The 27,076-nt window shown below is 42.4% G+C and overlaps 2 protein-coding genes across 2 annotated transcripts in view; both read right to left on the reverse strand.

Moving 5' to 3' along the window:
* The window catches only part of LOC129015245 (putative cyclin-Y-like protein 3), a 53,454-nt gene extending 43,813 nt beyond the window's left edge, over positions 1–9,641 (reverse strand). Inside the window, 3 exon segments of the mRNA XM_054452870.2 lie at positions 5,219–5,253; positions 7,595–7,654; positions 8,977–9,641. Of these exon segments, the coding sequence (XP_054308845.2) occupies positions 5,219–5,253; positions 7,595–7,654; positions 8,977–9,334 (453 nt within the window). The 5' untranslated portion in view covers positions 9,335–9,641.
* Positions 9,642–16,841: 7,200 nt separating this feature from the next.
* Positions 16,842–17,990, reverse strand: LOC129015150 (putative uncharacterized protein MGC34800). Its single transcript, XM_054452754.2, is given in 4 exon segments — positions 16,842–17,160; positions 17,162–17,365; positions 17,367–17,699; positions 17,871–17,990. Coding segments are annotated over 4 exon segments (702 nt in total). The 3' UTR covers positions 16,842–17,115.
* Positions 17,991–27,076: the final 9,086 nt, after the last annotated feature.

The following is a 27,076-nucleotide window of genomic DNA, read 5'->3' on the forward strand; positions in this document are numbered from 1 at the left end:
TTCTGGGTTGAAAATTCTTTTCTTTAAGAATGTTGAATATTGGTCCCCACTCTCTTCTGGCTTGTAGGGTTTCTGCCGAGAGATCCGCAGTTAGTCTGATGGGCTTCCCTTTGATGGTAACCCGACCTTTCTCTCTGGCTGCCCTTAACATTTTTTCCTTCATTTCAACTTTGGTGAATCTGACAATTATGTGTCTTGGAGTTGCTCTTCTCGAGGAGTATCTTTGTGGCGTTCTCTGTATTTCCTGAATCTGAATGTTGGCCTGCCTTGCTAGATTGGGGAAGTTCTCCTGGATAATATCCTGCAGAGTGTTTTCCAACTTGGTTCCATTCTCCCCGTCACTTTCAGGTACACCAATCAGACGTAGATTTGGTCTTTTCACATAGTCCCACATTTCTTGGAGGCTTTGCTAGTTTCTTTTTATTCTTTTTTCTCTAAACTTCCCTTCTCGCTTCATTTCATTCATTTCATCTTCCAGGGCTGATACCCTTTCTTCCATTTGATCGCATCGGCTCCTGAGGCTTCTGCATTCTTCACGTAGTTCTCGAGCCTTGGTTTTCAGCTCCATCAGCTCCTTTAAGCACTTCTCTGTATTGGTTATTCTAGTTATACATTCTTCTAAATTTTTTTCTATTCAACATAGTGTTGGAAGTTCTGGCCAGGGCAATTAGGCAGGAGAAGGAAATCAAGGGTATTCAATTAGGAAAAGAGGAAGTCAAATTGTCCCTGTTTGCAGATGACATGATAGTATATCTAGAAAACCCCATTGTCTCAGCCCAAAATCTCCTTAAGCTGATAAGCAACTTCAGCAAAGTCTCAGGATACAAAATCAATGTGCAAAAATCACAAGCATTCTTATACATCAATAACAGACAAACAGAGAGCCAAATCATGAGTGAACTCCCATTCACAATTGCTTCAAAGAGAATAAAATACCTAGGAATCCAACTTACAAGGGATGTGAAAGACCTCTTCAAGGAGAACTACAAACCACTGCTCAAGGAAATAAAAGAGGATACAAACAAATGGAAGAACATTCCATGCTCATGGGTAGGAAGAATCAATATCATGAAAATGGCCATCCTTCCCAAGGTAATTTACAGATTCAATGCCATCCCCATCAAACTACCAATGACTTTCTTCACAGAATTGGAAAAAACTACTTTAAAGTTCATATGGAACCAAAAAAGAGCCCGCATCGCCAAGTCAATCCTAAGCCAAAAGAACAAAGCTGGAGGCATCACACTACCTGACTTCAAACTATACTACAAGGCTACAGTAACCAAAACAGCATGGTACTGGTACCAAAACAGAGATATAGATCAATGGAACAGAACAGAGCCGTCAGAAATAATGCCACATATCTACAAGTATCTGATCTTTGACAAACCTGACAAAAACAAGAAATGGGGAAAGGATTCCCTATTTAATAAATGGTGCTGGGAAAACTGGCTAGCCATATGTAGAAAGCTGAAACTGGATCCCTTCCTTACACCTTATACAAAAATCAATTCAAGATGGATTAAAGACTTAAATGTTAGACCTAAAACCATAAAAATCCTAGAAGAAAACCTAGGCATTACCATTCAGGACATAGGCATGGGCAAGGACTTCATGTCTAAAACACCAAAAGCAATGGCAACAAAAGCCAAAATTGACAAATGGGATCTAATTAAACTCAAGAGCTTCTGCACAGCAAAAGAAACTACCATCAGAGTGAACAGGCAACCTACAAAATGGGAGAAAATTTTCGCAACCTACTCATCTGACAAAGGGCTAATATCCAGAATCTACAATGAACTCCAACAAATTTACAAGAAAAAAACAAACAACCCCATCAAAAAGTGGGCAAAGGACATGAACAGACACTTCTCAAAAGAAGACATTTATGCAGCCAAAAAACACATGAAAAAATGCTCACCATCACTGGCTATCAGAGAAATGCAAATCAAAACCACAATGAGATACCATCTCACACCAGTTAGAATGGCAATCATTAAAAAGTCAGGAAACAACAGGTGCTGGAGAGGATGTGGAGAAATAGGAACACTTTTACACTGTTGGTGGGACTGTAAACTAGTTCAACCCTTGTGGAAGTCAGTGTGGCGATTCCTCAGGGATCTAGAACTAGAAATTCCATTCGACCCAGCCATCCCATTACTGCGTATATACCCAAAGGACTATAAATCATGCTGCTATAAAGACACATGCACACGTATGTTTATTGCCGCATTATTCACAATAGCAAAGACTTGGAACCAACCCAAATGTCCAAAAATCATAGACTGGATTAAGAAAATGTGGCACATATACACCATGGAATACTATGCAGCCATAAAAAATGATGAGTTCACGTCCTTTGTAGGGACATGGATGAAATTGGAAATCATCATTCTCAGTAAACTATCGCAAGAACAAAAAACCAAACACCGCATATTCTCACTCATAGGTGGGAATTGAACAATGAGAACACATGGACACAGGAAGGGGAACATCACACTCTGGGGACTGTTGTGGGGTGGGGGGAGGGGGGAGGGATAGCATTGGGAGATATACCTAATGCTAGATGACGAGTTGGTGGGTGCAGCGCACCAGCATGGCACATGTATACATATGTAACTTACCTGCACATTGTGCACATGTACCATAAAACCTAAAGTATAATAATAATAATAATAAAAGAAAAAAAAAAAAAAAAAAAAAACAGCTCCATCTATGTTGCACAGCAATGGGACCACATGGCATGTATGGAGTTTGAACAGAATTCTTACACAAGGCCTGAGTGGAAAAGTGTAATATACTTATTGGAGGTATAAATAGAAATTGCCTGAATTAATGTCATAATTATGTTGAATTTAAACTTAGATTTATACTTATATATGGGTTAAATCATTAAATATGATGGATTGACCAGAAATTTATTTTCTCTTCCTTCTGAAATCTCATTAGAATTATTCATAAAACAAACATTATACACAGGACCAGGAGACAGGATTGATGGCAGATCATTCTGAGTCAATGCTGCAAGGTGAAAAGCTGATAGAGGAGTTGCAACTGACACGGAAGCACAACTTTGGAGCTGACAGGGAGTGACTTGAACAGAAACAAGCAACCTTGTTTGTTTTGAAGAACCCAACCCAGGCTCCAAAATCAGAGGCACATGGTACCTGGGAAGGCAGGGTGAAATACACAACAGAAGCCAGCAAGGTCAACTGTAAATCTGTGCTTAGAGCCCCAAGTCCACCGCTCTTCCCATCTTAGAAGGAATGTGGATGTGTATTCTCTGGATATATTATACCTGAGGGTTTCTAGGCTCAGAACTACAAGGGCTAAAACCTGGAAAATGGGAATAAATTGCACACACAAAGTGAAACTGCGCCTTCCTTCCCAACCCTGCTTCTGGAAAGCCAGCAGCCATGCTTGCACTGCCCAGGCAGAAAACTGGGAGGTCCTCCTTGGAAGAAAACTGAACCATTGCAAAGAAAATACCCTCATATAATACACTGAGTTTCCCCAAAAGAAAAGCTGGCTTGACCTCCAAATCCCCACAATGAGACCCCTCAGTGAACAAAGGTCCTGCTTCCAAACAGGGAAAGCCAAAGACCACCACACATCTCAGGGAAGCCTCCAGTGAGAGATCAAAACAACAGGAAAAAGGAATTCTGGGACCAGTAAAAATTCAAGAGCAAAACTTTTTCAAAAAATCTTAAAATACCCTTAAGGAGATTTTAAAAATTCAATAGAAGGGTTAGCGCAGAAAGTCAAAGAATCTCTAAGAAGCAGAACAAAAGACAAATTGGAAAATAGGAGGGGAAGAAATTAAAGATCAATGCAGAAATACTGGTCTAAGAGGCCGAATATTTGAATCATAAGAATACTAAAATAATAATAAAACAGAGAATATAGGACAATTCTCTAAAAGAGATAGTCTGCAGACTTAATGGCTGCAATAAAATAAAAGGTCCCCACGAAGCTGTATTATACAGCTTCCTGGATTTCAGAATCCCAGGAATACAGAAGGTCTTAAAAAGCTCAACAATGTAAAAATTGGTTACATATGATGTATCACACAATGGCAACAGTTTCAAGAACAGTATAATGAAAACACAATAGAGAAATGTCTTCAGAGCCATGAAATTTAGTTTTCACTCTAGAATTTTATACTCTATAACAAAGGAAGGGTTTTGAGAGAGGCTAGATCTCTATACATGTGTGTCCATAAGCCTTTCCTCGGAAACTGTGCTCCAGCACCACTGGGGAGTAACACAAGGCAGAAGGCAATGCACAGTCTAGGACTCAGGGATCCAACATGAGTGGGCGCATAAGAGTTCAGAGAGCGCTCCCAGGGAAACAGGCTCAGGGCAGCCTAGGGAAACACAGTCTACCCTGGAGGAGGATAACCAATGGCCAAGGAAAGTTCCTTCAAGAAAAAACACAGAACACATGTTTCAGTAAATAAAACATTATTTTTGATAGGCATGTGACAAATGTTACAACACTTGGGGAAGAATAGCTGTTAAAAAAGAGGCAAAGGAACATAGTCAGAAAATTAATTCCACACACAAAATAATGAAGGATGTGAAAACAAAGAGGCCAGCTGGGGGCTAATGGTCGCATTTGGCTTTATGAGCTATCATGGGCTAGGAAAAGGGGGGTTATCTGGGAGAAGTGCAGAAGTGTTCAGGTTTCAGAAATATTTAAGAAAAACAATGAAAGATGTACAAGGAGGAGGCACAGTCAGAACACTACATGACTCAGCAGTGAATAATATGTGCATAGTCATAATCATGTAAATATCAATGAGTGATTTAATAAAAAATGGGTTACAGATGGAGGAAACGGGGAGGGAAATAAGTTCACAGTGGAGTGAGGAAGCTACGCTTTCACCTGCTACGGCAGGAAGTCAGCAGAAAGTGTTGGAGAAAGTGGACTTAGCTATTTTTAATTTTATTTGAATACAAAAGATTAAATATTTAAGGCAGATATTTATATCACAACCAAATTGTGTAACTTAAATGTCAGACACCCTTAAAAATGGGCACAGTAAGCTAAAGACTTTCCTGCATAAATCTGATACTTAGGAAAATAGAAGAGATTTAGAAAATCCACCAAAAAAGGATCATGCTAACAGCACTGGCTCCCTGTTAAATTTTTAAGGAATCATGACAGACTTTTAATTCAAACAATTAATTTCTTAACTTTTCAAAAGCTTACTTACATAATATAGGTGAGAGCTGCTCCTCTTTTCTTGGACTAAGAATGAAAAAATAACTAATCAATTCTGGTATAAATACCATAGAATAAAAGTAGTTGCTAATCATCTGATTATCACTATATAAAATGAGCTAAAATTCCATTTTTAAAAATTCTTACCAACAAAAGTTATCATTTAAATAATCTGGCATAAAGTAAAATCTAAAAATATAGTTTTATTTTTGACCTAACAGATGTTCTATTACACAAAAATGAAAGAATCCCCATGTACACAAGGAAAGGCAAAACAAATTAGGCAACATGTATGCCCTCCAAATCTCGTGTTGAAACGTAGTCCCCAGTGTTGGAGGTGGGGAAGTGTTTGGATCATGGGGGCAGATCCCTCATGAAAGGCTTAGCGCCATCCCCTTGGTGATGACAGAGTTCCTGCTCTGAGTTCATGCATGATCTTCTTGGGTTTTTGTTGTTGTTCTGAGATGGGGTCTCACTCTGATACCCAGGCTGGAGCACAGTGCCGTGATTATGGTTCACTGCAACCTTGACCTCCTGGGCTCAAGTGATCCTCCCACCTTAGCCTGCGGAGTAGCTGCGGCTGCAAGCACGAACCACCACACCTGGCTAATTTTTAAACTTTTTGTAGAGACAGGGTCTCACTATGTTGGCCAAGGCTGATCTCAGACTCCAGCCTCAAGTGATCTGCCTGCCTCAACCTCCCAAAGTGCTGGGGTTACAGGCGTGAGCCACCGCACCACCTGGCCTGATCTGCTTGTTTAAAAGAAGGCAGCACCTCCCACTCTCTCTTGCTCCTCCTCTCACCATGTGAGAGATGACTTCACCTTCCACCATGATTATTAGGTTCTCGAAGCCCTTGCCAGAAGCAGATGCTAGCACCACACTTCCTGTACAGCCTGTAGAACCGTGAGCCAATAAAGCCTCTTTTCTTTATAAATTATCCAGTCTCAGGTATTCCTTCATAGAAATGCCAAAATACAGGACAGATGAGAAATTTAGCTAATAAAAAATTTACCTATTGTATATCTAAACCCCTAAGCAGTAGTGTTTTCTGATTCTACATTTACACATAGCTTACTTTCGTTACCAGGATCTAATAGCTGACAGCTCTAAGAACCAGTTTCTGGCCAGGAGCCAGTCTTTAGATGCACTAGAATCCCTGCAAGCATCCAATGACTGATCAGTCATCTACTAATATGTTACTGAAAAAATAAACGGGTCCTTACACAACTGAAAAGTGGCCTAGCTTAAACTCAAATGTTAACATGAGTGTGCCAACCTAATTGAACTTGGTATCCTCGGGACACAAAATCATTTCGTTCTAATACAGGTCCAAAGAATAAAAGCTACAAGGGGCACTTGGGCCACACTTCGTTCCCTACAATTCCTCCTCCTTTGAAGTTGAGCTGGTCTCACTGACACACATTTCTCACTGCTGACGAGACAGGGGCATGGGGTAGGTTTTCTTCCACTTCCACACACTCTATGTGTGAGAAGCCTATGGCTCTAGAAGAAACTGAGAAATACAACAATCCTAACCGGAAGTTACCAGCTCGAGACAGGCAAAGTCCATACAAATTATGAAAATGCAGGGGAGAAACCCATTTTTTATTGTGCTGCATTACTTCAGATGTTATTATAGAACCCCCACTTCTTGTATTCTTGCTGTTGAAAACAACTGAAAAACATGATGTATGGCTTTTTTGAAAATAAAGTAAGATTTAGCAGAATGCTACAAAAAATAAGCAGGAGTACAGAAAACTCCTACAGTTCTAATTCTCATCCTAAAACAAGCAGGATGTGGAAACTTTACACTAGTTTCACACACTAAGGCTAACCTGGAAAACAGCACAGGCCATGTTTACCTTTCCATTACATTCGAATGAATAAGTTCTGAGTAGCATGAACATGGATGTGACAGGCTCATGTGGTTAGAACACTGTGTAAAAAGGAGGTCAAAATCACAGATCCAATCTAGAACAACAGATTCTTTTGATTTGTTCAAGCGAAATCCAAGCTGTAGCCTAAATCCTATCACTCATCATTAAAATGTACTCTTTGGAGCAAGGGAAAAATGGCAAAGATGTATAAAGAAAAAGGCATACATCCATGACTACTACACTAAATCATGTGGCCAATTAATTGCATTCATAAAAATGTCATCAAACGTGTAAACATAAAGCCTGCATGTTTCCATGAACAGTGTCAACTAAAGGAAATTATGTCACATATTAAAATAAGGCAAGTAAATATATAAAAAGTTGAAATTTTTTACACTAATATCTGAGTTCCTCTAAATACTTTCTGTAATACACAAAACAGAAAGTTTGTAGTTTTTTGCTTGGAGGAAAAAACAATATTGTCTTACCACTCATTTGATATTTTCTCAGGAAGAGTGTAGTTTCCCCTGGATGGTCAGAAGCAAAATCTGTAGAGGAAGAAGGAAAAATGTAATAATTTAAGTGAGTAGAAAAGATTCTTTTTAAAGCTACACATCCATTTTAATCACTTTTAACAGTCTTGAGAAACGTTTTTAGTGATAAATGTAAAGAAAATAAAGGCCACAATGTCCCAATTCTACTGGAGAATGCAAAAATCACAGAAGTTCTCCACGTATGTGGAATAAAACCAGGCTGTGTCTGAGACTTCTTTTTAAAACTTGCGCCTAAATAAACTGATGCCACTTTTAGATGAATCATATACACGCCCTCCTCCTTCTACTTATCAAATATACCCACCCTCCTCTATGCTGCTATTACCAGCACATTTCAGGGAAAGTCTCAAGCAGCAAGTGATGCTGTGGTCAATTACTGTCAGACATCAGCTCAATATAGCAAATATGTTAAAACAAAGAGCTGTTTTGGGCAAAAAACCATTTTTTAAAGAGACAGGGTCTCACTCTGTTGCCCAGGCTGGAGTGGTGCAATGGTGTGATGGAGCCAGCATAGCTCACTGAAGCCTCAAACTCCTGGGCTCAAGAGATCCTCTTGCAGCTGAGACTATGGGTGCAAGCCACCATACCTGGCTAATTTTTAACTTTTTTTTTTTTGTAGAGACAGGGTGATGTATGAGACATACATGAAAATGTGTTGTAAATCCTAAAGAATGATATAAAGAGTCTATTTTGGGCTCTCATCCAACACTACCCATCTACTACCTAGTGTGTAAAACCACTCAGAGGCTTACCTTACACCACTAAACGAAAAACTTTCACAAGTACTTGCATGCTTTGTGTATAAAGGTACAATTCATTCACATACTATCTTTGTTCATTCTTTCACGATTTTTGAATATTCCGAGACTACAGTACTTTCCGGCTACAAAGCCACATTCATCATGAAGCTTAATTATTCAAACGTTTAAATAAATTAAGAGGTCAACCAATGTTTAAACAGAAGAGCTGTAAGACACTTCCTCTATAGCAATGAAATCTGTAGCACATATTTTCTATTTTGAAAACTTAGTTTCTGCCTAGCTTTGGGAGATGAGAAAGGGGCCAGAACTGGACACTGGGGTAGCAAGGAGGAGAGAAACCACCAGATGCTGCAGGGAAAAAAAATGGTTGCGGAGGGGAGGTGGGGGACGTAGGCACGAGGCAAGGCCAGTCCTCCTGCCTGGTGCCTGGGCCTAGGAAAGCTGGCTAGGGGCAGGAGGGAGGAGTTCGAGGCTGTGGATGCCTCTAGGGGGGACCTTGGGTCAGTGGCGGCCAGAGGCTCGCCTGAGGGCAAACACTATCAGTCGCCTCCTTACCTTTGGGCATCTCCTGGTCGCTGATGTGCTGCAGGTCATGGCCCTCGCGGGCTCCGAAATCCCACTGGGCAGGCTCCACAGCAGTGGGGTATGGGTCTACTGCCACCTCTGCCTCCGTGAGGTTATAGCTGCAGGGTGGTTCAGCCCACCGCACCCTGCGCTGGCTTTGCTTGGGGCTGGCATCAGGGAGCAGCATGTTCCATCTGCGGCGCCTCCGCTCCTCTTTGCCTTGGCCTACACTTTTGCTTGACGCTGCCTCATAGATGTCAGCGTTGCAGTACAGCTCCCCAGACCTCCTGCGCTGGCCCCGTTTGAGGCTGGCATTGGTGCCCAAGCAATAGCTCAGCGTGTTCCCCATGGGGTAGTCCGGCTCCTCTCCAGCAGCTTGGGCCTTCCCTTGCTTCCAAGTCTGCAGAGCTCAGCACTTCCACCTCTTCCCAGCAAAGACAGCTGGCAGGGCCATCCCCTGGCTATGGGGCTGCACCCCACTAGCAGCCCGCACCCCGCCTCAGCCGCCTCCCCTGAGCTGACTTGTCTGCAAGGGTCCCTTGGGAACCCGCTTGTTTTATTTAGAATGGGTCTAGATGCAACAAGTCTGAGAGCTGTGATTGCGGAGAAGAGAGCACAGAGGGAGCTCCTCCTCCTTCCACCGCTTCCCACCAACTGAAGGAGGTTGCCCTGCCAACCGCCAGTGCTCCCTCCCGGTTCCCAGGAACCAATCAGGCCCAGAGACCCCTCCACGCGCCCCTGCCCCCATTGTGATGTGGGAGCCTAGGCACAAGGCTCAGTAGGCCCTGCCATGCCGGCAGCCCCGCCCCCACCTTTCATTCATTGCTGGCTGCTGGGATCTTTCAGGTTTCTCCCCTGTGAGGAAGATCTTATGGTTTCAACAAAAGAAGAGGCTTATGTAAAAGAAAACTGGGCCGGGCGCAGTGGTTCACATCTGTAATCCTAACACTTTGGGAGGCCGAGGCGGGAGGGTCATGAGGCCAGGAGATCGAGACCATCCTGGCTAACATGGTGAAACCCCGTCCCTACTAAAAATACAAAAAAATTAGCCAGGTGTGGTGGCACGCGCATGTAGTTCCAGCTACTCTGGAGCTGAGGCAGGAGAATCGCTCGAACCTGGGAGGCGGAGGTTGCAGTGAGCCGAGATCGCATCACTGCACTCCAGCCTGGGCGACAGAGCAAGACTACGTCTCAAAAAAAGAAAAAAGAAGAGAAGAGAGGGGAGGGGAGGGGAGAGGAGGGAAAGGGAGGAGAGGAGAGAAGAGAAAACCACCACATAATAAGATTTTAAATGTGATCATAATTTTTTTTTTTTTTTTTTTTGAGACGAAGTGTCGCTCTTGTTGCCCAGGCTGGAGTGCAATAGTGCGATCTCGGCTCACCATAACCTCCACCTCCTGGGTTCAAGCGATTCTCCTGCCTCAGCCTCCTGAGTAGCTGGGACTACAGGCATGCGCCACCACGCCCAGCTCATTTTGTACTTTTAGTACAGAGGGAGTTTCTCCATGTTGGTCAGGCTGGTCTGGAACTCCCGACCTCAGGTGCTCCACCCGCCTCAGCCTCTCAAAGTGCTGGGATTACAGGCGTGACCCACTGCGGTCGGACAGGTAAGCACTTTTAATTAATTATGTACTAGGTGCATAGCTCCAGACAAAGAACAATGCCTAGAATTAGACTTCTGCTTATGTAGAAGGATCAAGTATAAGGGCATGAATTTTTAGACAACTAAAGCAAGTATCAGAAGAAAAATTTTAACTTAAATGATCTAGCAGGGACACTGATTAATTCGGAACAAATTTCTAAATTTTGGAGATATTTTTATTTTATCTCTTATCTTAAAACTATATATAGGAGATATGGGCCTCACTCTTGCCCAGGCTGGAGTGATTTATGTAATCTTTCTCATCCTTGGTTTATCTAAAAAATATGAATAATAACACAAATTTTATAAACTTGCTCTAAAGATTAAATGAGGGAAATATAATACTGCTCCCTCCATATATTGAACACTTACAAAATTGCAGGCACTGTATCTAGATTTTTACATGTGTACCATACATAAGCCACATAACAACCCCATCTTTTATAGGTGAGAAAACCGAGACTCAGATGAGTTAAAAACACATTCACAATCATATAGTAATGAGCGATGGAACTGGGACTCAATCCAGCTCTGTCTGACTCCAAAGGTGGTGCATCATCTTAACGAAGACCAAGTTATACCCAGCACATGAAGGTACTCAAAAGATGTGGATTCCCTTTTTCTATCCCCTTATGTGTGAATTTCAGTGGCTTTCACAACCTCAGAACAACCCCACACACCCTCTCAGGTTGCCTTTCAGTGGTTCCATTCTTCTTGGGGATGATTAGGAATCTGCATATTTAGACTACTTCTTCAATCATCTCCTTATAAACGTGTGGATAAAGTAATGAAATTTTCTAGGCCGTAGGTTACTAACTGTGAATTAATTGTCTAGCTTATTTATTGCAAATTTATTTGCAATACATTTTATTACATGAAAAAAAAATCACAGGATCTACTGAATTTGTGCAGAAAGATCCCAAAGTACACTGCAGGAACATCTTACTGACTACACAGGAAGACTAGCCCAAACACACAAAGCCTGAGTCCCTCCAAAGGCCAGGTGTGGGGTGGTTCTTTCCTGTAATCCCAGCAATTTGGAAGGCCAAAGAGAGTGAATCATTTAAGGCCAGGAATTCGAGTCCAGGCTGGCCAACACAGTGAGAGCCAGTCTGCATAAAAAATTACTTTTTATCATTATAATCAAAAAGAGTACCTCTAACATTGCTTTAGGATAGAGAGCTCTGGTCTAGAATTCAAGATATGGCGTTATGAGTCCCAATGTGGTTACTTAACGACTGTTGTGACTTTGGGCAATAATCACTGTGATTCTCAGCCCTTTCTTTGCAAATTATCAGCATTGGAATAGATGTCTTCTTAAAGCCCTGACCAGCTCTACCATTCAATGATTTTGTATCAGTGGATACCTGTCGAAACCATCATTTACTTGTCTAGTGATGCCCTGAGGTGTTCCCGTGGTCACAGGAAATGTGGAGATAATATAGTCATATTGGTTATAGGAATTATGACCATATGGTCAAATATGGTCGTAGGAAATAAATTTGACTTTGCTTTTAAAATGGGTGATTTAACCACATGGAATCTATGACTATTTTGAAAAATAACATGAGACAGTCCATGTGATGCAGCCTGATGTGGTCCCAAAGCATTTCTGCAGGATAAGAAACTCACTCACAAAAGCATTCACTTCCCCATGAATATACCAGTGAATCCTCCAGCCACAAAAACTTACAGTCCATATATGTTGTAATGTCTAATACTTGTGTGAATTACTGCATTTATAATGCACTCCTTGAAAGGGTATGGCCTGCTTCCCAAAGTCCTTGGTACTGGAAGCCCAACTTCCATTCAGTAACTGGAAAGCCCTCTCCCACCTTCTCCCATTTCCTTCCATGACTGCTGGATTATGAAGGAACTGAAAACCACAATAAGTGAGGACTGGTTAAAGAAACAAGTGATGTTTATCCTGAGAATGACTGACAACATTTCAGTGAAAAAATGAGAGTAGTATTTGAATAACTGAAGTTCTACCGTAGAAGAGGGTTTCAGCTGGACGTGTTCTGTGGACTCCTAGGATCCATGGCATGGTAAGCCCCTAGTGAATGTTTATTGAGTGAATAAATCCTGTACTGCTCTCACAGCATGCACCAAGACCATGGGCCACCATGGGGTCCTGGGGCTGAACTGGGCCCTAGCAGGGGCAGTCCCCTCACTCTCCTTTGATCAGAAGGCTGGGTGTGCTCTACATTTTAGAAGTAACCCTGTGAACTGGGACATCCAGACTCCAAATGATGAGTAACATTTGCTTCGAATTTTTTTAAAAGCTTTATTCATCTAACAGTTGGGTTATTAAAAGTTACCTTGGTAAAATAAAGTACTTTGGCTTCACTTTCTATAAACAGTTTCCTCAAACACTGACTATGTGTTACATCAGAAATCAATGTGTTCTGTCTACTTTGTCTCTGTTATCTCAAGAACCAATTTTCCTTACTTTCAATTAGTCTTAGTGTGATATGTAACAGAGTCAGGTGTTATCACTATTATCTCAAAAGCGTGTTTCTTTTTTTATTTTTTTTTTTTATAGAGATCAGGTCTTGCTCTGTTGCCTAAGCTGGTCTCGAACTCCTGGCCTCAAGCAGTCCTCCTGCCTCGGCCTCCCAAAGTGTGGGATTATGGGCGTGAGCCACCACAGCCAGGCTGAAAATCTGTTTCTTAAGGAGTAATGCAGAACACATAACATTCTTAAATATACCCCAGCCTTCTCTAATTAAGCCAAATTGTTTAAAAGTTCTATAATATTTAAGATTCAGGATACTGTATTTCAACCTCCCTAAAAACAATGTATTAAATCTTAGAATGCATGTGCCATAACCTCACTTTTCTGACAAATAGTAAAACATTTTGTGAGCTCGGTACAATAACTTGAAATAAAATGGTAAATTTAAAAAAATTAAAATATACATCCTGCTTTTTTTTTCAATTACATATGTCAAAAATAGTAACCTAGACCAAGACATCCATTTCAATCAGTAGATATTTCAAGCCACAAGATTTAATAATAAACAATATTGGGTGTATGTGACAATCCCCAGCTGGATCAGGGAAGCCCTAGCTCTACATGGTATTACGGTATAAAGATAATGTCTCTCTTCACTGGCAGAGAGGGATGGCCTATCCCTGAATACAGGATGGGGTCAGTCTCACTGCACCTTCATGAGCCATCTTATCAACCACACTTTGCATTTCTTTCCTAAGCTAAATACACATCTTTTTGGGAGACAACACAGCACTACATGGTACCAAATACTAACCAAAAAAATCATACAAAAAAAAAACAGATAAATAAATAATAAAGCATTCAACTGCTAAAACACAGCAACATTAAGCCACCTCAGTTTTCTTTTCCCAATGCTTGCAACACCCTCAATCCCTCATCTTATGATGAGGGAACAACATCTTATGATGGCAAACAACATGTGGTATGACATGGGGAACAACATTTTATGATGGGGAACAACATGTGATATGACATGGGGGAGTTACATCTCAACACCATGGAAAACTTTTAGAGCGCAATGTTAATTTCCAACAGAAGTAAACAGCTAATGAGTCTTTGAAACTTTTTTGTTCAATGATGCACTGGCAAAAATAGCTTATCCTCTTACAATATTTTCTGTTATCACTGTAGCTTTGTGAGAAAGAGATTTTCTATTTGTCTGTCTCAACTGAGAAGACTTCACTGTCTGATTCTTTCTTCAGGAACCATGCACTTCCTTGCACTGTCACTCAGCTACTCGGAACACCTCTTGAACATCTCTTGAACAATTCTGTTGTTGGAAGTTTATAATGTCAGGTGCCAGCACACTTGAAATGCGTGAAAATGAGGTGATACACACTTCTGTTCAGGTTTTGATTCAGCCTGCCTCAGTGTCCTGGCCTCTTTTCTCACTGGATGAAATGGACAGGCCATCAGCATCAGACTGTGTTCTGAATAATCAGAGGACACTGTGTTTTGCTTTCATCTGAAAAGATAATAAATAAATCAGGAAACCAGAAAAAGTCAAAGCCATGAGTGATTATAATGCCAGACACTGGCTATTTTTCTCAGGTTAACTGTCCACATGACCAGTGCTACCAGATAGTCACAATCTTGTCTGTTGGAATGTGAGAGAGAGAGACAGACCCGCTTACAGTAAAATGTAACAGTGTTTTCCTGGTTCCTTCCTGGTTTGTACTGATGTCACAGTCCTAAGATTAATTCATCAAAGTTTCATTAGGGATGATCACAGTTTTTAAATGGGCTTTGTAGAAAAGTTAAATCATTTTAAGAAACAGCAGCCCCTATTGCATTGAGGAGCTAACAAGTTTTGGTGGCTCTTCTGTTAAAGTAGCATAGATTTCTAACATTGTTTGATCTTAAACAAAACATTGTTTTTTTCATTTTCCTTAGAGTATGATTCATGAAATACTTTACATAATTTTAAATGTTCAAATTATAAACAAACCTTTCTAATACAAAATACAGAAAGTCCAATAGTATACATTAAAAGTTTGCAATCACATTATAGAAACACCATCTTTTTTTTTCTTTTTTTCTTTTTTTTTTTTTTTGAGAGTCTCACTTTATCCCCCAAGCTGGAATGCAGTGGCCTGATCTGCAACCTCTGCCTCCCAGGTTCAAGAGATTCTCATGCCTCAGCTTCTGGAGTAGCTGGGATTACAGGCACCTGCCACCACGCGCGGCTTTTTTTGTATTTTTAGTAGAGACAGGGTTTCACCATGTTGACCAGGCTGGTCTCCAACTCCTGACCTCAGGTGACCCCCCTGCCTCAGCCTCCCAAAGTGCTGGGATTATACATGTGAGCCACTGTGCCCGCCCGGAAACACTATCTTATTATTGCACAGCTTTAATAATGTAAAATATTTACTCACAACTGCTTATAATATTGTCAATAATTTATGATATTTTGTCTGTAACTTGTTCCCCAATCATTGTACTACAGACCACACTAGAAAATAACTGTCCACATAGCGGCTACAAACATTTAAATTTTAAGAAAAAGCTTGTTACTGACAGGTACTTGTACACACAAAGCAGGCTCTCTTTCCCAATAGAAATTCACATTGTATTGAAATAATCCACTTATTTATAGTAAAACAAATCTTGCTTTAAAAAAATTTACCTAGCCAGATGTATTCAGAAGTAGATAAACTTCATTTAAGGTTGGGGCTATTATATTGTCTGCTGCCCACATAATTTTAACTTTATAAATACGTCAGAGGAAGACACTGTCATAATACACAGCATTTGGACTACTAAACCACTTCTTTTAAGATGAAGAGTTCTAAAAACATAGTTCAGGTGTCTAATTCGAGCAAAACCAGCGAGTTTCACTGGAATACTGCAGGAGACGCCCTTTCTCCCTCTAGGGATTAGTGGGTTTTAGTAGAAAAGAAGTGAGGATTGCCTGGGCTCTTTCTGTTCCTGAGGCCGTTTTGCAATCACCTTTTTTTTTTTTTTTTTTTTCACTTGAAAGGTTGCAGAGTTCTCAAGAACAGTCAGACTCACTGTGGAAGGACGCGAGTCCCGTGTGTTCAGCTAGTTTAGACCATCTCCTTGTTCTCCTGGGTAACCTGGCGAATGGACGCTGCCTGATGTGCAGGCTGCTGAGGTGCGCTGTCCAGACTGACAATGAGGGCTATTTTGCGCTTTTTGCACCCCAGGGTACCCAGAGGGATGGTGCAGCAGCCAAAACTTCCTGGGATCTGGGAAAAGCCTCTGTTCTGAATGATGGAAATCTCATTGTTCTTTATGGCAAGCTCCTGGGGGTGAGCTGCAGCTTCCTGGTTCCAAAAATTGGGGTCGCCATTCATTATTTGGGCTGTCAGATCCTTCTGGAATGTTTCAGAGAACCTCAGGCCATCATCCCCTAGCAGAGCCATGGACTGTTCCACCGCCGCAGCTGGCCTTGGGGGAGGTTGTGAGGGTCCTTATTCCACATGTGAGTGCCAAGTGTACCTGGAGGTTGCCCTTGGTGGTGAAGGCCCTACCGCAGATGGCGCCGCTGAACGGCTTCTCCCCAGTGTGGGACCGGGCGCAGGCCTGTGGAGGCCCCTCCTCTCCGCTGAGGAACTGCAGGCTGAAAGGGGACCCTCCTTGCCCACCGGCGGAGGTGGCGGGGGCGGCGGTCAGGTCCGGGGCGCCTCGTGGCCAGGGACGGGCGGGCGGGCGGGCTGGCTGTCCAGCCTCTGGGTCTTGAGCCCTATTCCCTGGGCTCCTCCAGGTTGCCCAGGTCGGGGACTTGGGGCAGAAGCGCTTGCCCAGCACCAGGGCAGGTTCTGTGCCCGAGTCTTCCGCAGCCACAGGTTGGGCGCTGGCCCTTGCAGCGCTTCGCGGGGGCGGACAGCAACAGGAGACATTGGCTGTGGCGCGATACCGACCAGCGGGCGGGGAAGACACTGCTGGGAGAGCTGAGGCAGAAGAGGACTTGGCAGGCTGGGCGCGGAGCTCACGAGGGGCCCTGGCTTCAGCGCTGAGGCGCGGACGCCAAAAAGGCTGCGAGACGCGAGACCCCGCGATGTTGGAGGCAGGGTCGCGGGTCGGTTCCGCGCTGGGGGCAGCCAAGGATAGGAGTCGGGAAGAGCAGCTGGGGAGCCGGGGGCGCTGGAGCGGGCGCAGGCTGGGACAGGAACCGGGAGCCTGAGCCCGCGGGGTTGGCTGGGGCCCCGGCGGAGAGCCGGAGCGCCCGGCGCAGGTTCAGCGGGGGCAGCTGGCCGGGCCAGGGCGGACGCGCTCGGGGCTGAGCGAGGGCGGCAGCCGCGGCGATGCCTGAGGGCCCAGGGGCTGCGGATCTGCTGCATGAGCTGTCTCTGGGGACCCTGCCTGCGCGGAGCCAGGAGCGGCTCCAGGCTCCCGGCACAGCCACCCCGCCGCCTGCCTGCAGGCGCCCTGGAGGAACCGCGCCGGCGCCACCTGGTGCTCAGCCACGTCTCCAGCTCCTGCGGTGCCGGGCGCTTGGGCCTCGGGCGGCGCCCAGGGCAGGTCCCCCACCCCCGACGTCTCTGCTTCTACAGGCTCGGCATCCTTCTCTTCGGGCCTCGCCTTGCCTTCCTGGTGGGCTTCTCAGAGACCACTCTCTTGGCCTGGTCGCTGGGCGAGCTGGTAGGAGAAGGTTCTGGAGTCCTCGGCGGGTGGGGCCCTAGGCTGTGTGCAGTGAGATCAGCAGGGGCGGGGTTCAGCGGCTCTTCTGCTCCAGGAAGTCCGGCTGCTGGAGCTCCGCACAGTTTCTCGCTGAAGTCGATCTCCGGCCTGCTGCTGCTCTCCACCTGCTGTCTGGGTCGTGGGGCTTCCCCCAGTGGCCTGCTGGGGAGTCCCCGCCGGGAGCAGCAGCTCCTCCTCCATCTTGAGGAGTGGGGCTTGGCCTGCTTGCACCCAGACAGACTGTCATTGGTGCCTCTCAACCGTCTACACACACACATATGCACACACAACAGCTCTGTGGCATGTGCATGCCTCACACACACATACATATGTTCAGACACAAGCTGATTGTCTGAAAGATTGAACAGCTCAGAAAACTACCAAGAAAAAAAAAACAGTCAGGGGACATCTCTGAGTTAACAGAAGGGAAGATAAGAAATCAGGTTGCTAGAATTGTTTATGTAATAAATATAAATCAAAAGATATATATTTTAATACATCCAATGTTATAGCAAAATTTTACCTTATGCTCCAGCATCCCTGCCTTCAGACCATCATTCAGAGCATGGTGACTCTCCGTTTATGCTGAATTCCAATGATACGGGAAATTTCTCATTCAAGGCAAATTGGAAGCAGCGATCACATATCTCTACCTTCATTAAATAGTCACACTGTCAGGAGATTGACCTTCACTAAAGATGGAACTATTTTATATTAGAATATGGTATACTTCTGACATGATTTTAGTGTATAATGTTTAAGAAGCAAAGAAAAATAAACCAACAGTTACAATTCTTTAAATTTGATTACTTCAAAATATATACATATTCATCCTAGAAAATTCACTTGTATGAGTTTCCCCAAAATGCTGAATATGTGAGACCTTGCTTCATTTAATTCTCCTTCTTTCTCTATGTAATATATTTTAGAATTCTAGCTGTTAATTTATTACTGTTTTATGTTTTTCAAATTACAAAGCGCTATCTGTAACCGGTATTTCAGAGTATTCCCAGAAAGACTACAAAGCCATCACTAATCTTTTAAAGAACAATGACTCACTAACAGATGGTTATTTTGACATTCATGTTGCTCCACGGTAAATACTTTAAAGACACGTTTCTGGGCATCTCATTATCATTATGGATAAATAGTTCCAATTTTTACTTGAATTACTCCACTTCATCAAAAAGTGAAAGATAAATTAGGAAAATTATTTCATTTTAAGAAGCATACTGTCAATAATATTAATTAGAAAAAGAGTCAATCAAAGGTTAAAGAGGTTACTTGTACTTTTAACAAATAAAATCATTTGTGTTTATGCAAGTTTGTTCATACAGAAAAATTAGAACAATATCTGTTAGGGAAGATGATGATAATGCCAGTACTCATGATGACACGGCAATGGTGAGAAGCAACTGAAACCAGAAGAAGACTGGAAAAAGGGTGAGGGGACACCACTCCTTAGTTTACACTTGGAAGTAGAAGCTTATTTGCTGAGCGTTTATCCTAAACTCATCATCCTAAGATTTTTGTTTCTATAAATTGAAATATAATAAATATAATGAATTGGTTCTGAACACCCATTAGAACAATCACACTAAATAATTAATATAATTTTTAAGAAAAATGGGATAAGTGAAAAATATGTGAAGGCAATTTAAAGAGAAATATGACAGTCCTATTAAACAACATACTTATTTTATAAAGTGTTATAAAATATTCATCTTAACTTGTAGTATTTCTGTACACTTTTACTTGACATATGTTGTTAAGTCAATATGTGAATCACAAAATACATAAAATCTCCTTTCTCTTAATGTTTTTACATTGACATGAGTTTATTGTGCTACAGGATGAATGTTTATGCCCTTCTCCCAAAATTCATATGTTGAAACCTAACACCCAGTGTGATGGCATTTGGAGGTGGGGTATTTGGTAGGTGATTAAGTAGTGAGGGTGGAGCTATAACAGTTTATAACAAATTTCCCTAAAATTTAATAGCTCGGTTAAAAATTTTTATTGTCTGTCATGGTTTCTATGAGTCAGAAATTTGAGAGCAACTTGGCTGTAGAGTTATAGCTTGAGATCTCTCATGAGTTTAAATCAAGTATTATGGACCCCTTCCACAGGTCTGCTTGAGTGTCCTGCTTGAATTTTCCACAGAACTAGGGATCCAACACTCTTAGTCAATTTTTTGAAATAGTTTTAGTAGGAATCTTACTAGATCTTCTTTATACACCTGGTAAAATTTGATTATGAATTCATCTGGTCTTGGGCTTTTTCTAGTTGGTAGGCTTTTTATTACTGATTCAATATCACAACTCATTATAAGTCTGTTAAGGAATTCAATTTCTTCCTAGTTCAATCTTGGGAGGTTGTCAGTTTCCAGGAAATTTATCCAATTCTTCTATATTTTCTAGTTTGTGTTTGCATAGAGTGGGAGTGTGTGTGTGTGTGTGTGTTTAAATCTCAGAAGTTTTGTATTACTGTGGGGTAGGTAGTAATGTCCCCTTTGTCATTTCTTGTTGTGTTTATTTAGATCTTCTCTTTTGAATCTTTTGGATTTTTTCATTGGTCTAACTAGCAGTCTATTAATCTTATTTATTCTTTCAAATTATTTCCCATTATTTTCAAAGATTTTCTAGATTTATTACTTGATCTTATTCTTTACCCTAAAGTCATTCAGGAGCAGGTTGTTTAATTTCCATGTAATGGTATAGTTTTTAGAGATTTTCTTAGTATTCATTTCTATTTTTATTGCACTCTGTTTTCAGAATGTGTTTGGTATGCTTTTGGTTTTTAAAAATTTGCTAAGGATTGTTTTATGGCTGGATGTCTGTTCAATTTTAGATTATGTGCCATGAGCAGATGAGAAGAAGGTATATTCTGTTGTTTTGGGGTGGAGAGCTCTCTAGAAGTCTATTAGGACCATTAGGTAGGTGTTAAGTTCCCAAATATCTTTGTTAGCTTTCTTTCTGGATAATCGAATATTGTCAATTGGGTATTGAAGTCCCCCACTATTTTTGTGTGATTATCTAAGTCTCTTCATAATGCTGTAAGATCTTGCTTTATATAAGATCTGGGTGCTCCTGTATTGGGTGCATATATATTAAGAATAGGTTTTTTTTCATTATGTAATTTCCTTGACTTTTTTGTTCTTTGTTGGTTTGAAGTCTATTTTGACTGAAATTTGAATAGCAACCCCTGCTTTATTAGTTTTCCTTTTGCTTGGTAGATTTTTCTCCATCCCTTTATTTCAAGCCTATGGATGTTATTGCATTTGAGATGGGTCTCTTGAAATTATAGTTGGATCTTGCTTCTTTACCCAAGTTGCTACTCTGTCTTTTAACTGGGGGGGCATTTAGCCTGTTTATATAAGTTTAATGTTGATATGTGTGGATTTGATGCTGCCATTTTGTTGTTAGGTGGTTATTAGGCAGACTTGATTGTGTGGTTGCTTTATACTTTCAATAGTCTATGTATATGAGTGTTGTGTGTGTGTTTGGTTTTGTTTTTTGTTTTTTTTTTTTTTGTATTTTTAGTATAAACAGGTTTTCACCACGTTGGCCAGGCTGGTCTCGAACTCCTGACCTTGTGATCTGCCTGCCTCGGCCTCCCAAAGTGCTACTGGGATTTCAGGCATGAGCCGCCGCGCCCAACCGCATGATCACATTTTTAAGAGGAGTATTTACAAACATGTACAGAAAAAAGAAGGAAGTTGTTAACAGTGGTTATCTCTGGCTGGTAGAACTACATGTGACTTTTAAAAAATATATGTTTTAAGTTTTCTAAAATTAACACATATCATTTACTAAAAAAAATAAAGGTAAAGGAAAACACTCAGTGGTATATGTATCAGTATATATGTAATGCTTTCTGCTTGGATACTGTTATGAAAACCTGAAATATCTTGAAATATGATAACAGGCTTCTCATGTATCACATAAACTCCAGTGAAAACTTCAGCTTCCAGCTCCTTGTTACTACCATAATATGTACATGAAACTGTTCACAGAACTCTGGAGGTTAATGCTTTACTTTGAAGGAAAAAAAAGTCATTCTACAGCTTAACAGGAAAAGGATATCCTCTCTGTAGTTTGAAAGCAAACTGGAGACAGAGCTTTATAAAAAATGCATTAGTTGCAAACCGAGAAGAAACCCATCTGAGGTGTAAGTGCATTTCACACATCAGTTCAAAAAACAATACCGCCAAGGCCTTTGGAATTTGGAGAGAAAGACTACCTAAGAAAAATAAAATATGGGGTGGGTTGTTATAAACAAATAAGTCCAAGAACCTGATGAGTTCAGGCCACGATTGTGCTCTCATATGCTGCTTCCTGATCTATGCAGTTTTACACAGACCTGGCAGGTGATGTGCTTTGGAGAAACAGATTTGTGACTCTCAAGCCATGTGTAGTGCTGACTCCCTCTGAATACTGTCAAACACATATTAGATTTGCAGTGCATGCTGGGCACTGTTTTTTTGTTTTGTTTTGTTTTGTTTTGTTTTGTTTTGTTTGCTCTTGTTGCCCAGGCTATAGTGCAATGGCACGATCTTGGCTCACCGCAACCTCCGCCTCCCGGGTTCAAGCGATTCTCCTGCCTCAGCCTCCCAAGTAGCTGGGATTACAGGCATGCGCCGCCACACCTGGCTAATTTTTTATTTTTAGTAGAGATGGGGTTTCTCCATGTTGGTCAGGTTGGTCTCAAACTCCCAACCTCAGGTGATCCACCCGCTTCGGCCTCCCAAAGTGTTGGGACTACAGGCGTCAGCCACCATGCCCAGCCACTGGGCACTGTTCTTAAGCTTCATTCCTGCAGTTGAACTCAGGGCATCCTCAAAACCACCTGTATTAGTCAGGGTTCTCTAGAGGGACAGAACTAATAGAATGAAAAAAAAATATATATATATATATGAGTTTATTAAGTATAAACTCACACATGATCACAAGGTCCCACAATAGGCCATCTGCAAGCTGAGGAGCAAGGAAGGCCAGTTCGAGTCCCAAAACTGAAGAACTTGGAGTCTGATGTTCAAGGGCAAGAAGCATCCAGCACGGGAGAAAGACGTAGGCTGGGAGGCTAGGCCAGTCTAGCCTTTTCACATCTTTCTACCTGCTTTATATTCTGGCTATGCTGGCAGCTGATTAGGTGGTGCCTACCCAGATTAAGGGTGGGTCTGCCTTTCCCAGCCCGTGGACTCAAATGTTAATCTCCTTTGGCAGCACCTTCACAGACACACCCAGGATCAATACTTTGCATCCTTCAGTCCAATCAAGTTGACACTCAGTGTTAACCATCACACCATCCTATGAAGTAGATACCACTGCTGTCCCCACTTAACAGATGAAAGAGGTGAGGCACCTTGTTCTAGCTCACATAACTAAGAAGGAGTTTTTTAGCTCACATAACTAAGAAGGAGATTTTTAGCCAAGATTGAACCTAGGGAGTATGACTCCAACTCACATTCTTAGCATCTGTTTTGCCTGTCAAGTAGCCTTATTAGTGGAGAGAAGCATCCAGAATAATCCCAGGGGGGACCTAGCCCATGTGATTTGCCTTTACAGTTTATACTTCAGTTTGCACAAAAGCATTGAACCAGGAATGATAGCACATGTTGATTAAATGGTTCTTATGAGCCAGGCATTGCCCTAAGTATTTTACAGATAACAATCCCATTATCCATTATAAGCCTAGGAGTACTATTATCCCCATCCCCACTTCACAGGTGAGAAGACTGAGTTACAGAGAGTTTAAGTAACTTGCCCAAAGTCACATAGTTAACAAGTAGCAGAGCCAGGATCCAACCCCAGGCCTTCTGATCTAGAGCCTGTACTGCTGATCTCTATGCTATGGGATGTACTTCTAGGGAAATGTGTTGTATACTGGTTCTATGTCAAGCCTTGTTTAAAGTGTGATATTTGGATCATCTCATTGGAAATGACTAACACACTGCCAGAAAGCGGCTGGGAAGTAGTTTCTTCAACCTAACAGCTGGTTCTCTATTAAAATGTTACCAGGCCGAGCGCAGTGGCTCACGCCTGTAATCCCAGCACTTTGGGAGGCCAAGGCAGGTGGATCACAAGGTCAAGAGATCGAGACCTTCCTGGCCAACATGGTGAAGCCCCATCTCTTCTAAAAATACAAAAATTAGCTGGGCGTGGTGGCGCACACCTATAGTCCCAGACACTCAGGAGGCTGAGGCAGGAGAATTGCTGGAACCCGGGAGGCAGAGGTTGCAGTGAGCCAAGATCGAGCCACTGCAGTCCAGCCTGGTGACAGAGCAAGACTCTGTCTCAAAAAGAAAAATAAAATGTTTCCAAGGGAACCTAGCAGAGTGATTCCAAGAGGGAGCTTTGTGATCAGAATGACCAGTGTGGAAATGAATACTGGCTATACCATTTTTTTTCTTTTTCGAGACAGGGTATTTCTCTGTCACCCAGGCTGGTGTGCAGTGGCACAATCTTGGCTCACTGCAACCTCCACCTCCCCGGCTCAAGAGGTTCTCCTGGCTCAGCCTCCCAAGTAGCTGGAATTACAGGCACACGCCACCACGTCTGGCTAATTTTTGTATTTTTAATAGAGACGGGGTTTCACCATGTTGGCCAGGCTGTTCTCAAACTCCTGACCTCAAGTGATCCGCCCACCTCAGTCTCTCAATCTACCACTTATTAATAAAGCTCTAGTGCCTTTTTTTCCTTCATCCCCACCCCCGACCCCCTACCCTCTCCATCATCCATCCATCCACCAAAAGAATTAGGAGAAATTGAAATGGCAGTCAAACTATCCCCAGCAAGGTGAAAGCCACCAAAATCACTGGGAGCCCCCACTTTTGTGGAGAGACATTTGCTGCAGGTGGCTGAGGGAGCAGGAAAGAGGTGAGGCTCTTGAACAGTGCTCCTCGAAATGGGATTCCCTAGACCAGCAACATCAGCATCACCTGGAAACATACTAGAAATGCAACGTCTCCAGCCCCAGCCCAGACCACGAGCTCAGAGGCTCTGGGAGTGGGGCTGGTGTGTTTCATGAGGCCCTCCAGGTGATCCTGGTGCACATTCAAGTTTGGGAACCACAGCCCAAGGAGATGTGGAAGACAGGACAAGGCCCCAAGCTCAGAGCCCTGAGTGGGATACGAGTAACTTGGAAGTAGTAATAATCAGGTGGGAACTCTCTCCCTCAGTGAATTGGAGCAAATTCAGTTTTCCCTGTAATAGCTTCACTGCCCCTTTCCTTCTGATGGAGGCATCTAGGTGGCATGACAGAAGCATCTGGAAGGGCCAGTCCTCCAGGTAAACCTCTGGAGGTGGGTCAAGCCTGGGAGCACAGAGAGTTGGTGTTGCTGTTGGGAAAAGTTTAATACTCGGTCCCCTCTTTTATAGCTGTTGGAATTGAGGCCCACTAAGGGCAAGGAAGAGACAGACCCAGGACCCGACACCGGAAACTCTGGCCACATAATCTGCCTGTCAGCACCTTTCCCCAAATCCTTTTTGGGCTCAGTTGTGTGTTCCTTGGACTTCGCTCTCTCCTCCCCTTGTGTGCATGCTCTGGAGTATACGTGCCCACCTAGGTCTGCTGGTCTTGACCTTCACTCTGCCCTCCAGAACCACCCTGAGTCCCACAAACATGATGTTATGGAAGGCCTCAGTTCCTCCTCAGTTCCTCTAGCAGCTCTGGCAGGTGCTCAGGGGAGACAGAGGCACCGAGGGGAGGCAGAGGCACCAAGGGGAGGTGGATCAGATGAATTTGGAAAGTTCTCCTGAAGAAGAGAGTAGGGAAGAGGAGCATGGCTTGGCAGAGAAATGTGGAAAGGCAAGACATTTGAGAAGACATAGAGGTGAAACCCACTGATACTTAGAGAGGCTATTTCTTAATGCAAAGGAAAAGTACTAGTAATATAAAAACAAAACTTTCACTAAAGCATATGGGCTGCATGATCCCACTTTATTTTCCAAAGATGTATATAGATTTACACAAGAGTCTGGAAATCTACATCAAAACATTTGCAGTGATTATCTCTGGATGCTGCAATTGTGATTTCTGTTTCCTTTGTTTCTTATTTTCTGCATTAAGCATTCATTGAATTTTTTTAAGATACAATTCACATACCATAAAATTCACCACTTTATTTTAAAGCGTGCGATTCACTGGTTTTTAGTTTATTCACAAAGTTGCACAACCATCATCACCATCTAATTCCAGAACATTTTCATAACCCCAAGAAGAAACCCTTCACCCAGGAGCAGTCATTCCCCAACATTGCTCCATTCCCAGCCTGAGGCAACCACTAATTACTTTCTCTCCCTTTGGATTGGTCTCTTCTGGACATTTCATATAAATGGAATCATACAATGTATGGTCTTTTGTGACTGGTCTCTTTCGCTCAGCATGTTTTCAGGGTTCAACCATGTTATAGCAGGTATCAGCACTTCATTGCTTCTTATTGCCATATAATATTCCGTTACATGGATAGACTGCATTTTATTTATCCATTTATCAGGCGATAGACCTTTGAGTTGTTTCCACTTTGGGGCTATTGTAAATAATGCTGCTCTAAACACGTGTGTACCAGGTTTTGTGCAGACATATATGTTCAGTTCTCTTGAGTATATGGCTAGGTGTGGGATTGCTGGGTCATATGGTAACTCTTATGTTGAATTTTTTTTTTTTTTTTGAGACAGGGTCTTGCTCTGTCACCCAGGCTGGAATACAGTGGCACAATCATACCTCACTGCAGCCTTGACCTCCTGGGTTCAAGCAATCCTCCCACTTTAACCTCCAGAGTAGTTGAGACTACAGACACATACCACCACTCCTGGCTAACTTTTTCTTTTTTAGAGACTGAGTCTGACTATGTTGCCCAAGCTAGTCTTGAACCCCTGGGTTCAGACCATCCTCCTGCCTCAGCTTCCCAAACTGCTGAGATCACAGGTGTGGGCCACCACACCTGTCCTATGTTGAACTTTTTGAGGAAACACCTGTTTTCCAAAGAATTTGAACCATTTTACATTCCTACCAGCAATGTATGAAGGACCTGATGTCTCCACACACTTGCTAATACTTGTGATTGTCTGTGTTTTATTATAGCCGTCCTAGTGAGTGTGAAGTGGTATCTCATTGTGATTGTGATTTGCATCTCTCTGATGATAATAATGCTAAGCATCTTTTTAAAAAATATATTTTTACATATTTTTATCTCTAATTGACAAATAATTGTATATAACTATGGGGTACGATGTGACATTTTGACATATGTGTACATTATGGAATGATCAAATCTAGCTAATTCA

Source organism: Pongo pygmaeus, chromosome 18, assembly GCF_028885625.2.
Source record: "Pongo pygmaeus isolate AG05252 chromosome 18, NHGRI_mPonPyg2-v2.0_pri, whole genome shotgun sequence".
Lineage (NCBI taxonomy): Eukaryota > Metazoa > Chordata > Mammalia > Primates > Hominidae > Pongo > Pongo pygmaeus.